Source organism: Heloderma suspectum, chromosome 2 (genome assembly GCF_057233095.1).
Source record: "Heloderma suspectum isolate Gila_16-S chromosome 2, 16-S_ref, whole genome shotgun sequence".
In the NCBI taxonomy this organism is placed as follows: Eukaryota; Metazoa; Chordata; class Lepidosauria; order Squamata; family Helodermatidae; genus Heloderma; species Heloderma suspectum.
In genome coordinates this window covers 176,885,447-176,906,612 of record NC_139459.1, presented here as the reverse complement: position 1 = coordinate 176,906,612, position 21,166 = coordinate 176,885,447, and the positions used below count along the sequence as shown (strand labels likewise).

The 21,166-nt window shown below is 45.1% G+C and overlaps 2 protein-coding genes across 2 annotated transcripts; both read left to right on the top strand.

Moving 5' to 3' along the window:
• The first annotated feature begins 5,710 nt into the window (after positions 1 to 5,710).
• Positions 5,711 to 6,646, top strand: LOC146353419 (olfactory receptor 13H1-like). The gene has a single exon (XM_084829735.1). It carries the CDS (start codon positions 5,714 to 5,716, stop codon positions 6,644 to 6,646), a length of 933 nt encoding a protein of 310 aa, XP_084685861.1. The 5' UTR covers positions 5,711 to 5,713.
• Positions 6,647 to 18,887: 12,241 nt separating this feature from the next.
• On the top strand, positions 18,888 to 19,820 carry LOC146353418 (olfactory receptor 13H1-like). The gene has a single exon (XM_084829734.1). It carries the CDS (start codon positions 18,888 to 18,890, stop codon positions 19,818 to 19,820), a length of 933 nt encoding a protein of 310 aa, XP_084685860.1.
• The last annotated feature ends 1,346 nt before the right edge of the window (positions 19,821 to 21,166 follow it).

Below are 21,166 nucleotides of genomic sequence, written 5' to 3'. Positions count from 1 at the left end.
TAATGACTTGGAGGAGGAGGTGCAGGGAATGCTGATCAGATCTGCAGATGACACAAAATTGGGCGGGATAGCTAATACTTTGGAAGACAGAAACAACATGCAAAGTGATCTTGATAGACTGGAGTGCTGGGCAGAAAACAACAGAATGACATTTAATAGGGATAAATGCCAGGTTCTGCACCTAGGAAAAAGAAACCAAATGCACAGTTACAAGATGGGGGATACATGGCTCAACAACACTACAAGTGAGAAGGACCTTGGAATTGTTGTAGATCACAAGCTGAATGTGAGCCAACAATGTGATGTGGCTGCAAAAAGGGCAAATGCTATTTGGGGCTGCATTAATCGAAGCATAGTTTCCAAATCTTGGGAAGTACTAGTTCCTCTCTACTCAGCACTGGTTAGGCTTCATCTGGACTACTGTGTCCAGCTCTGGGCACAGCACTTTATAAAAGGATGCAGATAAGCTGGAGGGGGTTCAGAGGAGGGCAAGAAGGAGGACCAGGGGAACTGGAAACAAAGCCCCATGAAGAGAGACCGAAAGAACTGGGCCTGTTTAGCCTTGAGAAGAAAAGACTGAGGGGAGATAGGATAGCGCTCTTCAAGTACTTGAAAGGTTGTCACAGAGAGGAAGGCCAGGATCTGTTCTCGATCATCCCAGAGAGTGCAGGACATGGAATAATGGGCTCAAGCTACCAGAAGCCAGATTTCGGCTGGACATCAGGAAAAACCTCCTGACTGTTAAAGCAATACGACAATGGAGCCAATGACCTAGGGAGGTGGTGGGCTCTCCTACACTGGAGGCATTGAAGTCGAGGCTGGACAGCCATGATCTGTCAGGGATGCTCTGACTTAGATTCCTGCATTGAGCAGGGGGTTGGACTCGATGGTCTTGTAGGCCCCTTCCAACCCTACTATTCTATGATCTATGATTCTATGAAATTGTGGCCAGGATTTGCACAGATTGTGACCGCAATCTCTGCCCACATTTCACGCAGAGAACAGCTGCAATTTGCACAAATTAAGCATAGTACGGCTGCAACTTGTGCAAATGAAGGCCAACCTTTGCATACATTACGCAAATTGGTGCTGCAATTTGCATAAATGCCGATTTCAAGGGGAAAGAAAACCAAGAAAGTTCCTGGATTTCGGGGAAAAGCTCCCAGCTTGGCTCACAAAGGCAAGCTGAGCCTGGGCCTCGGGGGAAATCAGGTGGCCTCAGAAGGGCCAGATGTCCCCATGAGGCCATCCCTAACAGCAGATGGCTGGACTACGGAATTGTCTTCCACAATGTGTAGTGGCGGCCAGCAATCTGTATGGCTTTAAAAGGGGATTAGACACATTTATGGAGAAGGCAATGAATGGCTACTAGTTCTATTGGCTATATGCTCCCTCCAGTACGAGGGGCAGGGAGCCTATGTACATCAGGTGCTGAGGAACATGGGTGTGAGGGTGCTGTGCCACTCATGCCCTGCTTGTGGGTCTCCTGTCGGCAGCTGGTTGGCCGCTGTGTGAACAGAATGCTGGACTAGATGGACCCTTGGTCTGATCCAGCAGGGCTCTTCTTACGTACATGTTCTATTTCTCAGGTAAGGAATAAGAATTGATAAGTGAGTCTGGAGTGCTAATGTGAAGATGTTTTCTGTGGAGTTCAATTAGGGCCAACTCTTAGAATCACCTCTGGGCAGACCTGTGAAACTCCAGAAGGACCAATCACATTAATGCAGCTAGTAAACCCCTGGGAGGAAGTAGATGGCAGTGAAATAATTATATTGTATCTCAATGGGCAAAGGTGTTCTCAGAGGCCTTGTGGGAGAGAGAACTTTGAATCTGACCCACGCAAGCAACTTTCTCCGTGAAAATTCCCAAGTGAATTGCAAGACATCTTTGAAAAGGAACGTTCCCATTCCACCCATTCTTGTCCCAATGGATGGTGTTCTCCTCAAGCTGAAACTTCAAATCAATCTTAGGTGGAATGTGGGCAGTCTATACCTTAGCCCAAGGACAGCATATAAAGACCTCCAAACGAAGGCATGTTTTCGTGAAAGTGGAACTGGATTTCATCGAATTCCCTGACTCAAAAGACAAACCTGACTCTCTCAGCACCAAAGGTTTTCTTACAACATGCTCTTGCTCTTTTGGAGGTAACTTGGAGTGCATGTTCTGAAAGATCTTCATCCTATGTCAAATCCTCACGAGGAGAATTAACACTAGGTAAGTAAAACTGCTTTAATGACAAAATGATGAGGATAGAGGGGCATTAAAATGAGTAGGCAATTCTAGGTTTCTATATGCTATGAGTCATTGAGACATTGGTCCATGGAAAGTTGGAAACGTCTTTCATTTATTAACGGGTGAGTAGCCATATTAGTCTTTTGTAGCAAAACCAACAAAGAAGCTTATGGCACCTTAAAGACTAACAAACTGATTCTGGTATAAGCTTTTCTGTAGGAGCCTTTATGGACTATAGCCCACCGCATCAGATGTGTGAACCTCAAACGGTAAGATTTAGATGCACATGCTGGGTATGTGCGTGTGTGTGTGTGTTTGTGATATTAAGGTGGCAATTCTGAACAAAGGAATTTCAAAGACGGATACCAATATGAAATTGCTGAAGTACAATTTATCAAAACATTCAACTCTATATCCTGTGGTTTGAATGACAAGGGGTGGGTGTATTTGTTTTTAATCACACTACATATGTTAATCAGCTCACCACTGCAATGATGTTATTACCCCACAGGGTAAAGGATTGTGTTTTCTTGTTCTGGTGAATTATAAAGAGAATTGCACAAAGATGGCCACGCAATGACTTCTCTTGTCATGGAAACTGAGTAAGGCTGAAATCCTATACACACTTACCTGGGAGTAAGGATACTTACTTACATAGGATAAGACATTAAAGTACGTCAGCAAGAGGGTGGAATGTGCTGAATCTCAAACAAGCATTTTTCTGCATTGGGTGGTCAAGTAATAGAATACTGGAAAACAGCAGTATGCTTGAGTAATGAAATATTCTGGATTAATATGTCAGTAGATGTGCTGAGGCATCTATTAAATGTATGTTAAGCTTTATGTCCCCATAGATGAGCAAAGACATGTTTTAGTTATAGTTACTGTGGCTAAAACATGTACAGCTACATTTTCCAAAATTTGGAAAATAAATTTGAGTCCAACAGGAGAGAATTAATTAGGAAAAGTTACAGCAGTGTTGAGAAATCCAGAAAAGCATAAAGACATTTTAAGAAGCTCAGACTCACTTGCAATTTATCTAAAGAAATTTGGAATTTGTGGATGTAAAGGTTCATTATATGATGTTGTGATTTCCTGAAAAGAACGGAAAGGTTTTTTGAGCTATTTATTATAGATGGAATTATATTTATGGCTTAGAAGAAACTGCGTCATGAATATTTTGATCTATATATGTTAAACTTGTTTATACTTGCATGAGAAAACATGATGCCATTTTTATTTTTAAAATTACATATGATAAGGAAATGATTTCCCCCTTAGTCAAATTTAGGTTGAGTTGAAGATTGGACAGTGTTATGGGATATCTTTAAGACAGTAATTAAAAGATCACTCTTCTCAAGTTCTTTAAAACACAGGAAGGAAAGAAGCAAGGTACTTCCTTATTCAGAAGTCCGTAGTAATGCTAAATTCACATAAAATAGATAACTCGTATGGCATATGTTGTTTGAGGTAAAAAACTTGATCGCCTGGATCCCCAGAGAGAGAAAAATCGGTAGCCTTATAAATACAAAATGCTTTTGATGGGGTAAAATCAGGAAAAATACTAGTCTCTCCGCTGTTTAAAAAGCAACAAAAGAATTGGATAATGGCAGCTAGAAATAGAATAACATAATCAAGAAAGAAATTGTCGGAAGAAGAATTCTTCTGTTCTTATAAACAGTCATACTAGTCAGAGAAGCTCCAAGAAAAGGCTAGGCATGAATGTTAGAGTAAATCCCAAATTCTAAGATATTGCAAAAGGACAGTCACAGAGCAACATGATGGGCATCTAGCCAGTGGGAATGAGCGCTCTGAGAGTCCATCACCTTGCCAGCAAGATACAGGCAGAGCGGGGGGGGAACAACAGAGGTGCTTTTGCCACCTGTTCCTCCTGGAAGAGCAGTGAGAGCTAGACAGATCTCTGATCCCACGCAGCTTGCTTACCTGGCAGTGGGTGGGGGCAGGAATGGAGAGGGTTGTGGGACCAGTAGATCCACAGCCTGTCCTGTTCCCTGCCTTTCCCCTGGCACGCCCACTTTCCGCTCCTCTCATGCGAAGATGCAACAGCAACGTCGGGAGAGGTGCCACTATGGAGCTTTCTGGGGCAGCTGGGAGGGCTGGGGTTGGACAGGAGTGGGAGAAATCCTCGCTCAGATTCCCTCCTGGATGTCCTACCAGGGACCATAGGATCGATTGGTTAAAGACTCAATTTCTGACATGGATCAGACAAAATGCTGAAAGCTTAAGACAGGACAAATTGCCAAAGCGAGATGGACTGACTGCAGAACGTCACAAACAGTAGACAGATATCCTTGCAACTGTATAAACTGTACTGCATAACTGAGATATTAGTAATAATATCACTATATTGTGGCAACGATATTCCTTGAGTTGTATAATTGAGTTATTAGTAATAATATTATCCCTTAACATTGCCATGAGGGCAAATTAATTAATTTCCAGGAATGGAAAGTAGCTACTAGGGATGCTGGAGAAATCCTCAACGGATTTCAGTGGAGTCGGATCCCTAAGAATCTGACCTCCGAAATCTGCAGTGGGCTGGCTCTTCCTGCTGGTGTCACTGGCGGGGGGCAGGGGGCAGGAGGGTTGTGTGCTGCTTGCGCATTCCATCTAGATCCCCCCCCCAAATGGCAAGATACGTAAATTGCATAAGCAAGTTGTGTATCTTGGGCAATTTGCAGCCGTAATTAGCATATTTTATGCAAATTGCGGCCATAAAGTGTTTACTTATGCATAAATTGCAGCGCAACATACGCATAACGAAGCACTTCATGGCCGCAATTGGTGTAAAATATGTTAATTACGGCTGTAGTTTGCCCCAAATATGCAAACTGCTTAAGCAATTTACGTATCTTGCTGTTTTTAAAGGGAAATAGACAAGATCTGCAAACCAGGCCAGGGGCTCTGGGGAAATCCATTGAGCCCCAAGAGGGTCAGATTTTGCTGTGATGGACATCCCATGGACCGGACCCAGGAGGATTTGCACATCCCTTGTAGCTACTAATGTGGAATGATAGAGACCAATTCCATGATTAAACCCATGTTATAGCCTTTTAACATCCATTTTAGCAAAGAGGCTTGATGCAGTTATTGGTAAATTCATTGTGGAACTGTCAGAAATCTGTTTTTTTCCAGTGTGACCTCAAAGCTGTGTGTGTGTGTGTGTGTGTGTGTGTGTGTGGCAACACACAGCTCATGAGACGCATGGCCCTCCCACCCCCGTGTGTCCTCTCCAGCCTCTGCCGATGGCAATGCTACTGAGCCACAGTACTTTCCGGCAGCAGTAAAACCATTGGTGGGAATCACTATGGAATGCTAAGATGACCGGACGGAGCTTGTTGTTTTCCCACAGATTTAGTGGCAGCGGCGGGAGAGCTTTCCAGGTGGGGAGGGCAGTCCCTGCTCTGAACACTGTATTCTTTTTCCTCCTGCAGGAGAGACACAAGGCACACAGAATGTTATGGCAGCTTCAAACGTAACGATGGTGACAGAGTTCATCTTAACCGGATTATCCGACCACCCCAGAGCTCAGGCTGTGTTGTTTTGTTTCCTTTTGGTGGCATACCTCATTAGCTTTCTTGGCAATGGCCTCATCATCGTATTGTGTTTTGCTGACTCCCAGCTTCACACCCCCATGTATTTCTTTATTTGTGTTCTCTCCTCCATAGACCTCATCATTGCCAACAATGTCCTTCCTGAGATCTTGGTCAACTGCTTCATTGACAGACCCAGCATTTCCTTCTCCAGATGCTTGTCCCAGATGTACATTGGTTTGTCACTTGTTGCAACGGAGTGCATCCTCCTGGCTGTCATGGCATATGACCGCTTGGCAGCAATATGCCAGCCCTTATACTACGTGCAGATCATGAGCTGGAGGCTTTGCATTGGTCTGGTGGCTACGTCTGTGGCCCTTTCCCTCCTGCTCACCCTGACCAATGTGCTCTTGCAGCCTACTGACTTCTGTGGCCGGCACATCATCAACCACTTTGGATGTGAGCTGCAGTCTTTCCTCAAACTGGCTTGCTCTGACACACACATTAGCGAGCTCTTCATGCACGTTTCCTGCCTCTTTCTCCTAATGCCAGCCTTTGGTTTCATAGTTGTGACGTATGGGCGCATAGGCCTGGCGGTACTGCGCATCCGCTCAGCACAGGGCCGCAGGAAAGCCTTTTCCACCTGCAGCTCTCACCTTGCTGTGGTCAGTGTCTTCTATGGGACAATCATGATCATGTACTTGAGCCCGCAAGGGAAATCTGTTTCTGAAAAGGACAAAGTCTTACCTCTGATGTACGGGGCTCTGACTCCCACGCTCAACCCCCTGATCTACAGCCTGAGGAACAAGGATGTGAAGGGGGCTTTCTGGAAACTGGCTGGAAGGAAGGCATCAGCGTAAATCACAGAAGTGAACGTCATGTACCATATACCGTTGCCTACAGTAGGAAGTCACTGGCAACCATTTGCTAGAAGAAGTAGTGGTGAAGCGATTTGTGCATCTGGCATGTTTGTCTTAAGGTCAATGAACAGAACATGAACTCCCTTATGCCAAAATATTTGCTATGCTCACAATTTCCATTTCCTAGATCTGTGGAGGATCCAATGGGTCCCCCGACCAGAATCAAAGTCTTCCAGCAATTTCTCCATGGGTGGATGATGGTACAGGGAAGGGAGCACCCTCTGTCCAGGGCCGGCAGTACCATTGGGCAGACTGCGGCAACTGTCTGAGGTGGCAGATGCTTGGGGGCAGGAGTGGTTGTCCCCGGCTGTTCTCATGAACTCCCTGGCTACCCGCTCTATTGGAGGACAGAGCGGAGTTTGCCACGCAACCTGGTGGTGGGGGATGCTATCCTATCACCAGGTTTGAAGTAAGGTTCAGCTGCCAGTCCAGTCAGCTTCTGCATGTGGACTGGGGAGGGGGCACCATCTCGTCCTTCACCTCAGGCAGCAAAATGTCTTGGGCTGACCCTGCCTTCGAGTAAAGATGGTGTGTGCTAGCAGCTTATAATAGGGGACTCCCAGGTCCCAGCTCCACCTGCCGGCCAAGTAGCCTAGCTGAGGAAGGGCACAGAACTTGCCACCTCTAGTGCTTCTTCTGCCTGTGACTTGCCCACTGCTCCTAAAGTAAAGCCACAGTGATGGCTGGCTCAGCTCTAGAGCATTAAGCAGGAAGGATCCACACCTGGAAGAGTAGGGTCCTGGTACTCTGAGGGCTTTCCAAGCAGGTAGGCTTATGGTGTGGACCACTTTTCACTCTAACACTCTGTGTGTGTGTGTGTGTGTGAGTGTGAGAGAGAGAGAGAGAGACAGACAGACAGACAGACGGAGAGGGAGAGGGAGAGGGAGGGAGGCAGGGAGGCAGGGAGGGAAGGAAATGCAGTTGTACAACAAAGAACACTGCAAATTCCCCCCAAAACTATTTTGGAGGGGGAAAGGGCATCCCACTTTGAATGAACTGCCCCTATTTGTCAAGTATGCCTGGAAATATCATCCAATTCTGACCAAGAGAAAGCAGTTATAGCCAGTTTTGAATTCCATGATAGTCAGCGGGGGTGCTGAAGCCTTGGATCTCAACTTGGATTTGGTACCTGAGTCAAAGTGGATGGACTCCAAACCAGTCTAAGCCAAAGTGGGCCATTTGAAGTGCCACAGTGGGGTTCCATTTGAAGCTTGGACTCAGAACACATCTCTAATTGTGCAGTTGGGGATTTTACACCTGAACAATGTTTGTGAGTTTTACAGCCTAACAAAACCAGACAGAGCAGAGCAGGCAAAATAAGATTGCTTCAGATTCAGATTCCAATTTAGAAGAAGGAATTAGCAAAAGGATGAATTAATATTAGCATGGGTGCATGAGGGGAGGAGGAAGGATGGGTGATCAGATGGAAGGAATTGGTCTAGGAAGAATTAGGCCCTTTCAAGCAGTTTGATGGAAAATCCCCCCCCCCCCCTCAGTGGGTTGTAAAATTCAAAGGGGCTGCTCGAGAGGACTAGATTCATTTTTTGGGTAAGCCCCTTGCTGCTTGCCTGTCCTATAGGTAGGGAAGGGGAGGTATTTGGTTCATTATTTAACGTGAACTTACCCGATTTTACACTTTCAAAGCGGTATGTGAATCGAAACAGTTATCTTTCAAAATTCACACTTCCCTGAATTTTGCAATGAAGTTCTCCAATTAAAAATAGGTACAATTGTGTATATTAGGAACAGAGTGCACAAAAATCTATACTAGTAAAAGAACAAAACAAAAACATGATATTGGGGAAATTGTTTGCAAAAATGTGTTTGCAAAAATGGCAATCAACTTGGCATTAGCCTAGGTTCTCCAAAGTATCCAGTCCAATGCCATGAAAGGAGACAAAGAAAATAAGAGTCCCAGCTGCGCTGGGTATGCCCCACTGGCAAACCAGGCCAGGCTGCAGAAAGTGGTTGGGGCTCTGTCCCAATTCTGTTTAAAATTAGATCCAATTATGCACATGTAGGGAAGTATGGACTGTGCAAAATCCACTCTGTCTGTGTTTCTCAGATTGTCAGGTGCCTTTTGTTCCGTCGTCCGCTCACAGGTGGATGTGATTTTTTTTTGGGGGGGGGGTCATGCGGAAAAATATGCAAATAATTCCATAAGAGGTTTCGTAAGAATTTACACAATTTACCTTAGTACTTAACAGTCAACCTATTGTTCCCGATTCCATTCAAGTTTTCCTTAGCAGAAACGTATGTATTTTCCAACACATAAATATGCATACATTTGGGGAAAGTAAAAAAAAAAAAATCACCTGAAAGTCCACAGACTCTGTGTGGCCTGAGGGGGTAGCTCCTCATTGGATTCTGCAGGTTGGATTCTTAAAAATCAGAGCTCATTCTAGCCTGTTTCTCCAGCATCCCTATGCACATGCATATGATAGAAAGTGGCTTGTAGGGTACCATTTTGTAGAAAGACCTCCAAAGACAGATTTGGGTTCAAAGATACCTTTCCCTGGGTCTGTTCACCAGTTCCTGCTGCTGCTGATTGGGGTGGGGTGAAAGTCCTGGGTTTCAGTGGCATCAGGAAAAACATGTCCTTTTCAATGAAGCTTTTCCTACCACGGCCTGTGATGAGACGAGGACCAAAGCAGCCAGACTGGTTCTAATCTGGGTAAAATAAGCAGCGGATGAGTGATAGGGCAGCGGCATCCATCTCCCCTTTGGCTGTTCTATCTGGGCTTGTCCAAGAGTGGTAGGACTCTGTGGTTTGTCTCTCTCCTGGAGAGCAAGCTGGAACTCCTGCGAGGATCTGGGTGGCCAAGAGTCCAAGGAATCCAGGAGCAAGGATTTAGATGGTTGAACGCCATGGTCGGAACTGATCACCAAAGTGGCACATTAACTGCACAAAACTCTGGGTTTAAATACAATTTAAACAAAGGCTTTGACCTCATGTCTATCACAACTAAAACACACAAGTAGCGGGATGACTCTTAAGTATCGAGAACTGCTGTTCCTGCCTGAAAGCTTATTTTCCCTCCGAGATTGTGCGAACCTGGTAACTGTTTCCAGCTAAAATTTCTTAAGGCACCAAGCGTATGGCTGGCAGTAGCAGGGAGAGTGCAGGGCCAGCTCTATACCTAAGTAATCTGCTAAGAGACTCTTGACTGACCATTTTTATTTTATTTATTTTATTTATTAAATTTATTAATCGCCCATCTGGCTGGTCACCCAGCCACTCTGGGCGGTGTACAACATATAATAAAACAGTTTAAAACAATAAAATTATACAATAAAAACCTTTACTAAAATACCCTAACCCACCCCAAATGCCTGCCTGAACAACCACGTTTTTAATGCACGGCGGAAGCTCATTAAAGAGGGGGCATGACGGAGTTCCTTAGGGAGGGAGTTCCACAGAGTGGGGGCCACCACAGAAAAGGCCCTCTCCCTCATCCCCACCACTTTAGCTGTCCTGGCTGATGGGACAGAGTTAAGGCCATCCGAGGCTGATCTTGTTAAGCAGCCTGTCTGGTGTTGCTGGAGGCGCTCCTTAAGATAGGCTGGGTCGGAACCATATAGGATTTTAAAGGTCAAAACCAACACCTTGAATTTGGCCTGGAAAACAACTGGTAACCAGTGCAACTCCTTCAGCACTGGAGAGATGTGATCTCGCCGGCGGCTGCCTTTAATCAGGCGAGCCACCGCGTTCTGTACCAGCTGCAGCTTCCGAACCGTCTTCAAGGGTAACCCCACATAGAGCGCATTACAGTAGTCTAAATGAGAGGAGACCAGGGCATGCACTACCGATGGGAGCAGATGGTCGGGAATATCAGATGGAGTTGGTACAGCACTGTCCGGCTCACAGCTGACACCTGAGCTTCCATGGACAGCTGGGAGTCCAAAATGACCCCCAGGCTGCGGACCTGGTCTTTCAAGGATAGCCATACCCCATTCAACACCAGGTCAACATCCCCCAGCCTCCTCTTGTCTCCCACCAAAAGTACCTCGGTCTTGTCAGGGTTCAGCTTCAGCTTATTCCTCCCCATCCAGCCGCTCACTGTCTCCAGACATTTGGACAGGGATTCTACGGCCAACCTTGGTGCAGATTTGAACGAGAGGTAGAGCTGCGTGTCATCCACATACTGATGATACCGCACCCCAAACCTCCTGATGATAGCTCCCAGCTGTTTCACATAGATGTTAAATAGCATCAGGGAGAGGATGGAACTCTGTGGCACCCCACAAGTGAGTGGCCATGGGTCTGAAACCTCCTCTCCCAGTGCTACCCTCTGGTACCTGCTGGAAAGGAAGGACCGGAACCACTGCAATATGGTGTCTCCAATGCCCAACCCCTCCAGGCGGTCCAGGAGGATACCGTGGTCAATGGTATCAAAAGCCACTGAGAAGTTGAGGAGAACAAGGAAGGAGCATTCACCCCTATCCAGAGCCCTCCTCATATCATCCACCAAGGCAACCAAGGCCTTTTCTGTCCCATGCCCAGGCCTGAAGCCTGACTGAAATGGGTCTAGATAATCGGCTTCTTCCAAGTGTGCCTTAAACTGCATCGCCACCACCCGCTCAATCACCTTGCCCCAAAATGGCAGATTCGAGACTCGGTGAAAGTTGTTCAGAACTTGGGGATCCAAGGAGGGCTTCTTTAAGAGCAGTCTTATCACTGCCTCTTGAGGGCTGATGGCATCACTCCCTCCTCAAGGGAGGCATTCACCACCACCCTGATCCCTTCACCCAGTCTCTCTCTGCAGCCCATAATAAGCCAAGATGGGCAAGGATCAAGTAAGCAGGTGGTTGGCTTTACAGATTAAAGCACCTTGTCCACTTCATCAGGAGGAAGAAGCTGGAACTGATCCCACAAAACCGGCACAGGCCGCCTCTTGCTCACTAACTGTATCCACAGCGTGTGGAGTAACACTCCTAATCCGATCAATTTTATCTGCAAAGTGCCTTGCCAAGGCCTCACAGGAGGCCTTAGAATGCTCCAGCAGTTCCGGAGCCACTGGACCGACCAGGCTCCAGACCACTTGGAACAGCCTCCTGGGACAGCACTCTGCAGACGCGATGGAGGCGGCATAATATTCCTTTTTTGCTGCCTTCACCACCACGTGATAGGCTGAAGATACAGCTCTAGCCCATGTCTGATCGTCCTTGGAGCAAGACTTCTGCCACCAGAGCTCTAGCCGTCTCACCTCCTGTTTCAGAGCTTGTAACTGCAGATTGAACCATGGTGCAGTCCGAGCCCTGTTCAGGGGGAGAGGGCGTTTCGGAGCCACCTGATCTAATGCCCCAGTGATTGCGGCATTCCAGCCACCCACCAGGGTCTCGACCGAGTGGCCGTTGGCATGCCCCAGAGAATCCCCAAGCACGTTCAGGAATCCATTTGGATCCATGAGACACCTGGGGCGGACCATTTTAATGGGTCCTCCACCCCTGCGGAGGGGTTGTGGAACCGAGAAGTCCAACGTCACCAGTTAGTGATCTGACCATGACAAGGGGGTGGTGGATATACCCCCGACTTCCAGATCACTCCCCGCTTCTCCAGAAACAAAAACAAGGTCTAGCGCATGACCGGCTACATGGGTGGGCCCAGTTAGAATATGGTGCAACTCCCAGGAAGCCATGGTCTCCATGAAGTCCCGAGGTGCTCCTGTGAGGATGGCCTCCGAATGTACATTGAAGTCCCCCAACACCAATAAGTTAGGGGACTGTACACGCACATCAGAGACCACCTCAAGCACCTCAGCCAGGGAGTCAGTCGTGCAGCGGGGTGGAGGGTACACAAGCAGAATCCCTAGACTGCCCTTGGGCCCAACCTCCAGTACATGCACTCAGCAACCTTGGTCTCCCGGAGAGGGGGTCTGGTGAAGACCAAGGACCTATGCATGTTTTGTCATTTGTGGGTTTGGGTTTTTTTTTTTTTTGCATGAACTCTAGCTTCAGTGGTGAGGGAAAGGCACTAGTACATGCTCAGAGGTTCTCCATAACTTAGCCCTAGTTTTGAAAACAGACTCATTGGCTGAATCCTGGTGACGTCTTGGCACAAATGAAGTTATAGGGAGGAAGATACAATGAAAGCTTGGGCATAACATGGAGGAGGTAGAGAGGAGTTGCACAAAACAAAACATCTGTATTTTCTGAAGAGGTGCTGGAGGATGGTGGGATGAGGAGGGATGGTTGCATGGAGGGGAATGGAATTGGTAGGGGGAGAATGTAAGTGCCCAGTGGTGAAAGAAAAACATTCTGCACAGGCTCAGGGGCACTCTATATTTAAGAACATAAGAAGAGCCGTGCTGCATCAGACCAAGGCCCACCTAGTCCAGAGTTCTGTTCACACAGTGGCCAACCAGATGACCATAGAAAACCCACAAGCAAAACATGAGTGCAATAGCACCTTCCCACCCATATTCCCCTGCTGCTAACATTGGTGAAATGTAAATAAATTCTAGTAATTCTAAATTTGCATGAATGTCTATCCTTCAGAAACTTTGCAGGTTTCTTGGCTGGGGGACACCTCTAAGGACCTGTGCATTTTCATACAAATTTACCCATAAACCATTGGGGGAGGGGTGAATGGAAGGGAAAGCAAATCACTCCCTCCCCCAAAGTGGAGAACTCCCCTTTCCACCTGAACCGCTGTACCTATCCTTCTGAAACTTTGCTGGTTTCTTACTTAGGGACACCTCTAGGCTGAATGTAATTTTCAGAACAATGGTCCACAAGGAAAATAGGGAGATAGGTATGCCATCTTTTGGAGACCTCAAAATGTCAAGGCCACCCTTGCACAAAACCCCTTGTGGCTATCATTCTGAAAGTTGGCAGACATCTCCTCTGATGGGGCAATGAATCCTGAAATTTTTATCCAATTCTTCCAAGGAATAAAAATGTTATTGGCAGTTCCCTTTAAATGAAAATCAAAATACAAACCCTGCACCTATTTTTCTGACATTGGGCAGGCATAATCTCCTTCTAGGGGGCTACTATGCCTGAAATTATCATCCAGTTCTGACCAAGAGAAAAAAGTTACAGTTTTTTTTTTCTAATTTCCCATGGTAGTCAACAGGAAGCATAAAGACTCATTTTTCCAAACATTGACTCAGGTTTGGTGGTGAGCTGAAGTGGACTGACTACAAATTGGCCAGAGCTGAAGTGGAATGTTTTCCAAAATGCTAAACTGGGGTCTGAGTTGAAGTGGGGTGGAGGGTCAGTGCACACTTCTTATGTATGTATGTATGTAATCTATACACACATTCAAGCACACCACATGCACACACCACACACAAACACACACACATATATTAGATGTGCACTTAGACAGACAGACACACACACACACACAGACACACACACACAGACACACACACACACACACACATATATATATATGCAAATTTGTATTATGGGCCTGTACCCCCGATCTTTTAAGAACCTAGCAACACTCCTGCCACAAGGGTCGCTGCAATTGGGTGTGTGAGTGGAAAATGCAAAGCTCTGGAACCAGAAACACTAAGGGACTTTTGGGCATTTCACCCCCCAGAGCCAGGCCAAACACTTGCCTCCTCCCACTTCTATTTACATTCTGACCCTTGTACAGTTTCCAAAGATTTCTGCCTTAGGATGACAGCATAATTCATCTGCCCATTATTATGTGGGGTGTTGGTTAGAAAAGAGAGCTGGAAATTGTGGGGGTGGTGGTGGAGAGAGAAAAGAATGGAGTGGTGCAGTGTGGGGAAAGTGGGGTGGCCATGGTGGCACGGGAAGGAGTGTTTCTATAGTTTGACTTAGATGCTCTAATTCAATTTCTTAATAATAATAATAATAATAATAATAATAATAATAATAATAGAGCTTTGAGTCTTGACTGCTACTGTGAAGATTTTCCTTGGAGTTCAATTAGGGGCCGGTCCCTAGAATCACCTCTGGGCATAGCTGTAAATCTCCAGAAAGACCAATCATATTAATATAGCTAGTGAACCTCTGGGAAGAAGTAGATGACAGTGAAATAATTATATTTTATCTTAAGTAATGGGCAGAGGTGTTCTCAGTGCTGGGATGAAGAACAGAACTTTTAATTTGACCCATATAAGCAACTTCATCTGTGAAAACTACTCATTTCATTCCAAAACATCCTTGAAAAGAAACATTTCCATGCGATCCCTTTCCCCCCCACATGGATGGTGATCTTCTCAAGGTGGAGCTTCATATCAGTCTCAGCTGGAATGTGGGCAGCATATAACTTGGCACAATCCAAAAGAACAGTATATTCATGCCTTCCAAATCAACTACTGAGGTTTTCATAAAAGTGGAACTCGATTTCATTGAATTCCCTGGCTGTGAAGATCTATGTGACTCTCTCAGCACCAAAGGTTTCCTTACAATGTGCTCTTGTTCTTTGAAAGTACTTTGAAGGGCATATTCTAAAATATCTCCATCTTCTTTCAAGTCATCACTGGGAGAACTATCACACTTGGTAAGCAAAACAGCTCTAGTGATAAAATGATAAAAATTGAGGAAAATTAAAACGAGTCGGTAATTGTATGTGTCCTCAAAACATTGGTCCACGGAGACACTTTTTTCTATTTCCAGAAGGGTGGCCATCTCAGTCTGTTGACTCACAAGACAAAGAGTCTTGTGGCATCTTAAAGTCTGACAAATTTATTCTGGAATAAACTTTCATGGACACTGTCCACTGTTCATCAGATGCATGAAGCGTTAGCCTCCAGTTAGCAGATTTCTATCCGTATGATGCCTGTGGAGGTGGGGGTGGGGGGTCATTATGTCAATGACCTTAAGGTAGCCATTCTGAACAAAGGAGCTGCAAAGACAGATAATGGCAGATACCAAAAGAGTCAACTCTATTTTCTGTGGTTTGAATAAGGACAAATGCTTTCAAAAAATCACGCTGCATGTGTTAATCGGCTCACCATTGCAATGATGTCTGCATTATTGCTCAGCAATGTTTTGTAAATGGCAACTGTTAAGGTGATATCTCTGTCTCTACTTCATGCATTTCAGCTTCCTTTGACAGCACAGTTTTCTCCCCCCCCCAGCATGTAAGGAGCTTCCTGTTTACTAAAGGATGATGCTTCTTGGTTGTGATGAACTGTAAAGCGAACTGGACAAAGTTGGCCATGCAATAGCATCTATTGGCATGGGAACTGAGTAAGGCTGCAGTCCTACACACACTCACCTAGGAGTAAGTTTCATTGAACTCAGTAGCACTTCTGAAGCCACATACATAGGATAGGACTGCAAAGGGAGTAGGCAAGGGCATGTCAGGCACTGAATCTGTTATTAGGTAAAGGGAATTGTTTACCCACATGGGAAAAATATGGGAAGGCAATGGAATATTGGAAAATGGCAGTATGCTTGATTAATGAAATATTCTAGATTAATATGTTAGTAAATTTTCTGATCCATCTATCAAATTTGATTAAATATTGTGTCCCCATAGATAAGCAGACATAGGTTTATTTATAGTTACATTGGCTAGGATCATGGTTGCCCAAATTTGGAAAAGGAATTTGAGTCCAAGCAGGAAAGAATTAATAAGGAAAATGTGGGAACAGCTGGAAATGATTCAACTGACAGCACTGTTGAGAAATCCAGAAAAACACAATGAAACCTTAAGGGCCCCCAAAACAGTCACAATATATCCAGGGAAAATTGGAATTTGTGGATGGAAAGGCTAATTGTATGATGTGGTTTCATGAAAGGAAAAGTTTTCTGAGCTATTTTTAACAGATGGAATTGTATTTATGACGTTGAAGGAATTTTGTCGTAACTGTTTTGATATATATGTTTCACTTGTATTAATAGTTGTACTTCCATAATAAAATACAGTGCAATTGTGTTTTTAAAAAATCGGATAGCTTATGATCTGGAAATATTTTTTCAGTAAAATTTAGGTTGAGCTGAAGTTTGGACAGTATTATTGGATAGCTATAATGCAATCATTAGAAGATCACTCCTCTTGCTTTTTCTTAAACCCGGAGGCTTCTGAGATTTGTATGCCCTGCTAGGCTAAAGCTGGCAGGGCGGGAGGAGTGATGGAGGCGATCTTTGCCTCCCCGTCCTCTGGTCTTTAGGGATGTATGAAACTCACTTACCTTTTCGCGGATTGATTCACGGTGTGGGGGGGAGGCGCTCTGTCCCTCCCCCCGGAATCCTCGACAGGGGGGCGATCCAGTCCTCCCCCCGGAATCCTGCCCAGCCGGCTCTGCTCTGCAGTGGCTCCGCGGAGCAGCCGGCCAGGGCCATCTGCAGCCGGATTTCCAGCCACGGACAGGCTGGTGCGGACACAAATGGCAGCCGCCATAGCGGCCGCCATTTGCATCCAGACAGGCTGCCGTGATAGGCTACGTAAGTATTTATGTTGCCTATCATGGCTAACCCCCCCTCCCAAAACCCAGCATATGCAAATGGTGGCGGCTACGGTGGCCGCCATTTGCGTTCCCTATTTTTCACCATTCTAGCCTACGTAAATATTTACGTAGGCTATTACGGCGAAAAAAAGGGGGAATGCAAATAGCGTAGTGGGCGCTACTTGCATTCCTTTTTTTTCCGCCGTTCTAGCCTATGTAAATATTTACATAGGCTAGAATGGTGAAAAAAAGGAACGCAAATGGTGGACATGGTAGCTGCCGCCATTTGCGTACGCTAGTTTTTTTTTTGGGGGGGTTAACCGTGATAGGCTACGTAAATACTTAGGTAGCCTATCATAGCTGCAAGGATGGCAATGGCAGCCGCAACAGCCCAGCTGCAGCCGGCCAGGAGACCAGCTGCCGGAGCTGTTGCTGCTGGAGCCGCCGCCGGAACTGCCGCCGCTGCTGCATCTGCCACATTTGCCCCAGGTAAGTTCTGTCCCGGGGGGATTTTGCGGGGGGGGGGGCAGGAGGCCGTTCTGCCATGGATTCCAGGGGGCTGGATTCTAAAGAATGCGGCCTCACTGGAATCCGTGGCGGAATTCTCTGCCATCCCTACTGGTCTTTACTTTTTTCTCTAGATGGGCTTTTCAGCTCATCTAGAGAGAGTGCTGAAGAGGAAGAGGGAAGGAGGAAGGATGAGGCTCAGGATTAAATGTATCCTGGTATTTCCAGTCTCCTCCCCTCCCCACCTACCAGAACACCCCCTTCCCCCCCTTCTCTGAGGTCAATTTCCCAACTTTGCAAAGGCAGCCAGCATAGTTCTCTCCATCCCAGCTGCAAGGGGTCGGGATTGGGGGTTGGATCTCCAATTCCCCGTTCTGAGGTCGGAGCACTGTCTCCAACCCTGGAGGAGGTATTCCAAGTCACTCAGGGACCATAGGAAGGCTCTCTAAATGAAGGAGATAATGAGGAACAGGATGTTTCTGTGTTAAAAAATCTACAGAGATGGAAAACAAACATATAAAAGATCAGTCATTTGACACATGTATACAATATGTTGTTTCAAGGAAATAACCTGATCTGCTGGATTCTCAAAGAGACCAAAAAAAAAAAAATATGAATAGCCTTATAAAGTTAAAAATATTTTCAGGAGGTAGTAAAATCAGGAAAAATACTAGCCTCTCAATTGGTTAAAAAGCAACAAAATAATGGGATTTCGGCAGTTAGTAAAACATATAGAGAAGTAAAAAAGCAATTGTCAGAAGAAGAATTCTTAAGTTCTTACAAACAGTCATATCAGTCTGAGAAGCCCAATAAAATGCTATCCATTAATATTAAAGGACAATCCAGTTCTTAAGATATGTTGCTAAAGGACAGTTAAATACTCAATATCAGAATTTCTATAGGAGATCAAACAAAAGGCTTAAAACCTAGGACAGAACAAGTTGCAAAAGCTAGGTGGACTGACTGCAGAATTTTACAATCAATAAATCAATATCCTTGCAAATACGTTATCTGTATAACTGAGTTATTAGTAATAGTATTATCCATAAATCCTGGCATGAGGCAAAACTAATTTGTATTTTACAAGAATGGGGTAGAAACATATGTGGAATTATATTTTGTTATTAAACCTAAATTATAGTGTTTTAATATCCATTTTGACAAACAGGATTAATGAAGTTATTGGTAAATTCATTGTGGAATGAGCGAAGATCAGACATCTCAGTTTCCTTCTGGTGCTACCCCTGAACACTTCATTCTTATCTCCCTGCAGGAGAGACAAGGAACAGAAAGTTATGGCAGCTTCAAATGAAACAGTGGTGACGGAGTTCGTCTTAATCGGATTTTCTGACTACCCCAGAACTCAGGCTGCATTCTTTTTGTTCCTCTTGGTGGTGTACCTCATTAGCTTTCTCGGCAATGGTCTCATCATCATGTTGAGTATTGCTGACCCTCAGCTTCATACCCCCATGTATTTCTTTATTTGTGTCCTCTCCTCCGTAGACCTCATCATTGCCAACAATGCCCTTCCTGAGATCCTGGTCAACTGCTTCATTTACATGCCCACCATTTCTTTTCCCAGATGCTTGGCCCAGATGTACATTGGTCTGTTACTTGTTGCAACAGAGTGCATTGTTCTGTCCATAATGGCATATGACCGCTTGGCAGCAATATGCCAGCCCTTATACTACATGCAGATCATGAGCTGGAGATTTTGCATTGGTTTGGTGGCTGCATCTGTGGCCCTTTCCTTTTTGACAACCCTGATTAATGTGCTCTTGCAGCCTACTGAGTTCTGTGGCCGGCACATCATCAACCATTTTGCATGTGAGCTGCAGTCTTTCCTCAAACTGGCTTGCTCTGACACACACACCAGTGAGCTCTTCATGCACATTTCCAGCCTCTTTCTCCTAATACCACCCTTTGGTTTCATAGTTGTGACATATGGGCGCATAGACCTGGCTGTACTGCGCATCCGCTCAACACAGGGCTGCAGGAAAGCCTTCTCCACTTGTAGCTCTCACCTTGCTGTGGTCAGTGTCATTTATGGGACAATCATGATCATGTATTTGAGGCCACAAGGGAAATCTATTTCTGAAAAGGACAAAGTCATATCTTTAACATACAGGGCTCTGACTCCCATGCTCAACCCTCTGATCTACAGCCTGAGAAACAAGGATGTAAAGGGAGCATTCTGGAACGTGGTTGGGAGGAAACAATCAATGTAAAAACAGTGCACTCCATGTAACATGTACATCTGCATATTGTCAGCAATTTGCTACAAGGCTAATGGGGATTTCCGCTTCTGCTGTATTTACCTTAAGGTCACAGAACACAGCTGAGCTTTCTTACACAGAAAGATACTTGTGCTTGCATAGCTTCTCAAATGTACCAAATGCACATATACCTACATTTGTGTAGTGGAAAGCTCCACCCAGTTATGGCTTCCCCTTAGTTGCAAACATTGCCACATTCGGGATAGACAATTCTGTCAATTTTGGTTTCCCTCATTTTCTCATTTTTCCAATTTCACATTTGTTTTGTCCCAAACATTGAGAATATTTTCTAAAAAACTAGTCTCATGAAAATTTGTATGCATTTCTGTGTGCATTTCTCAGAATGTGTCTATGTTTGGATGCAATTTTGCTGTCTATAGAATTCCTACAACTCCCATAAGCTCTCACCATTGGCTATCCTCATTAACATTAGTGTTGACGGGAGTTGTAGGCTAAAATATCTGGAGGGCCACAAGTTGCCCACCCCTGCTATAGCATATTGTATGGATATTGTCAAATCATAAACAGAGCAATCATAATATCTTGAGTGATGGAAAATACCTGGAGCAGTAATAATCCCTGCATAATAATCTTCAGGAAACATGGAGAGATGTAGTACTAATCACAATTATCAAAGATGGCAAAGATCCAGATTTAGTGTCCTCATATAGAACTATCTTTCTCTTGAGCACTGATTACAGCATTTCAACTAGAATTTTAGCAGAGCATTGCAATAGTATTTTATATAAATATATTAATCATGATCAAATGCATTTTTATGGATAAGAAGGATAATGTACATAAAATTTTACATAGAGTATGCATCCAGTTCTAATAAAGACATGCTAATGTTATTTTTAGGTGCTGAATAGGGATTTGACAGTATTGAATGGTCATTTGAAGTTCTGGAGTGCAATCCTATGGTTTCTGAGAGGGAATCCCAGTGACCATAAGATATTGCAGGCCTCTCCTTCCATGTGGGGAGAAGGAGGTCCACCCACAGTGGTCCTTCCTGGATGGCACTGGAAGTTTCTATTGCTGTGGCTACTCTGCCATCTGTGCTTCTGAGGCAGTAAGGACAAAAAGGGAATGTCCCAGCTGTATGTCAGGGACAGATTAGGGGTGTAACTTTTCCCCTGTTCTAGGGTAGCTTTCCCCCTGATCCAGGAGCATGTCAGGGACAGATCAGGGGTGTAGCTTTCTCCCTGTTCTGGGGTATGTATGAGGAAGGAGGGGGCTTTTGATTGAATCAAAAGCCCCCTCCTTCCCCAGACACACCAAGAACAGGGAGAAAACTA

What these genes read in the sequence shown, in the direction of transcription:
- LOC146353419 (XM_084829735.1), top strand. Translation starts at nt 5,714, where the DNA reads ATGGCAGCTTCAAACGTAACGATGGTGACAGAGTTCATCTTAACCGGA.
- LOC146353418 (XM_084829734.1), top strand. Translation starts at nt 18,888, where the DNA reads ATGGCAGCTTCAAATGAAACAGTGGTGACGGAGTTCGTCTTAATCGGA.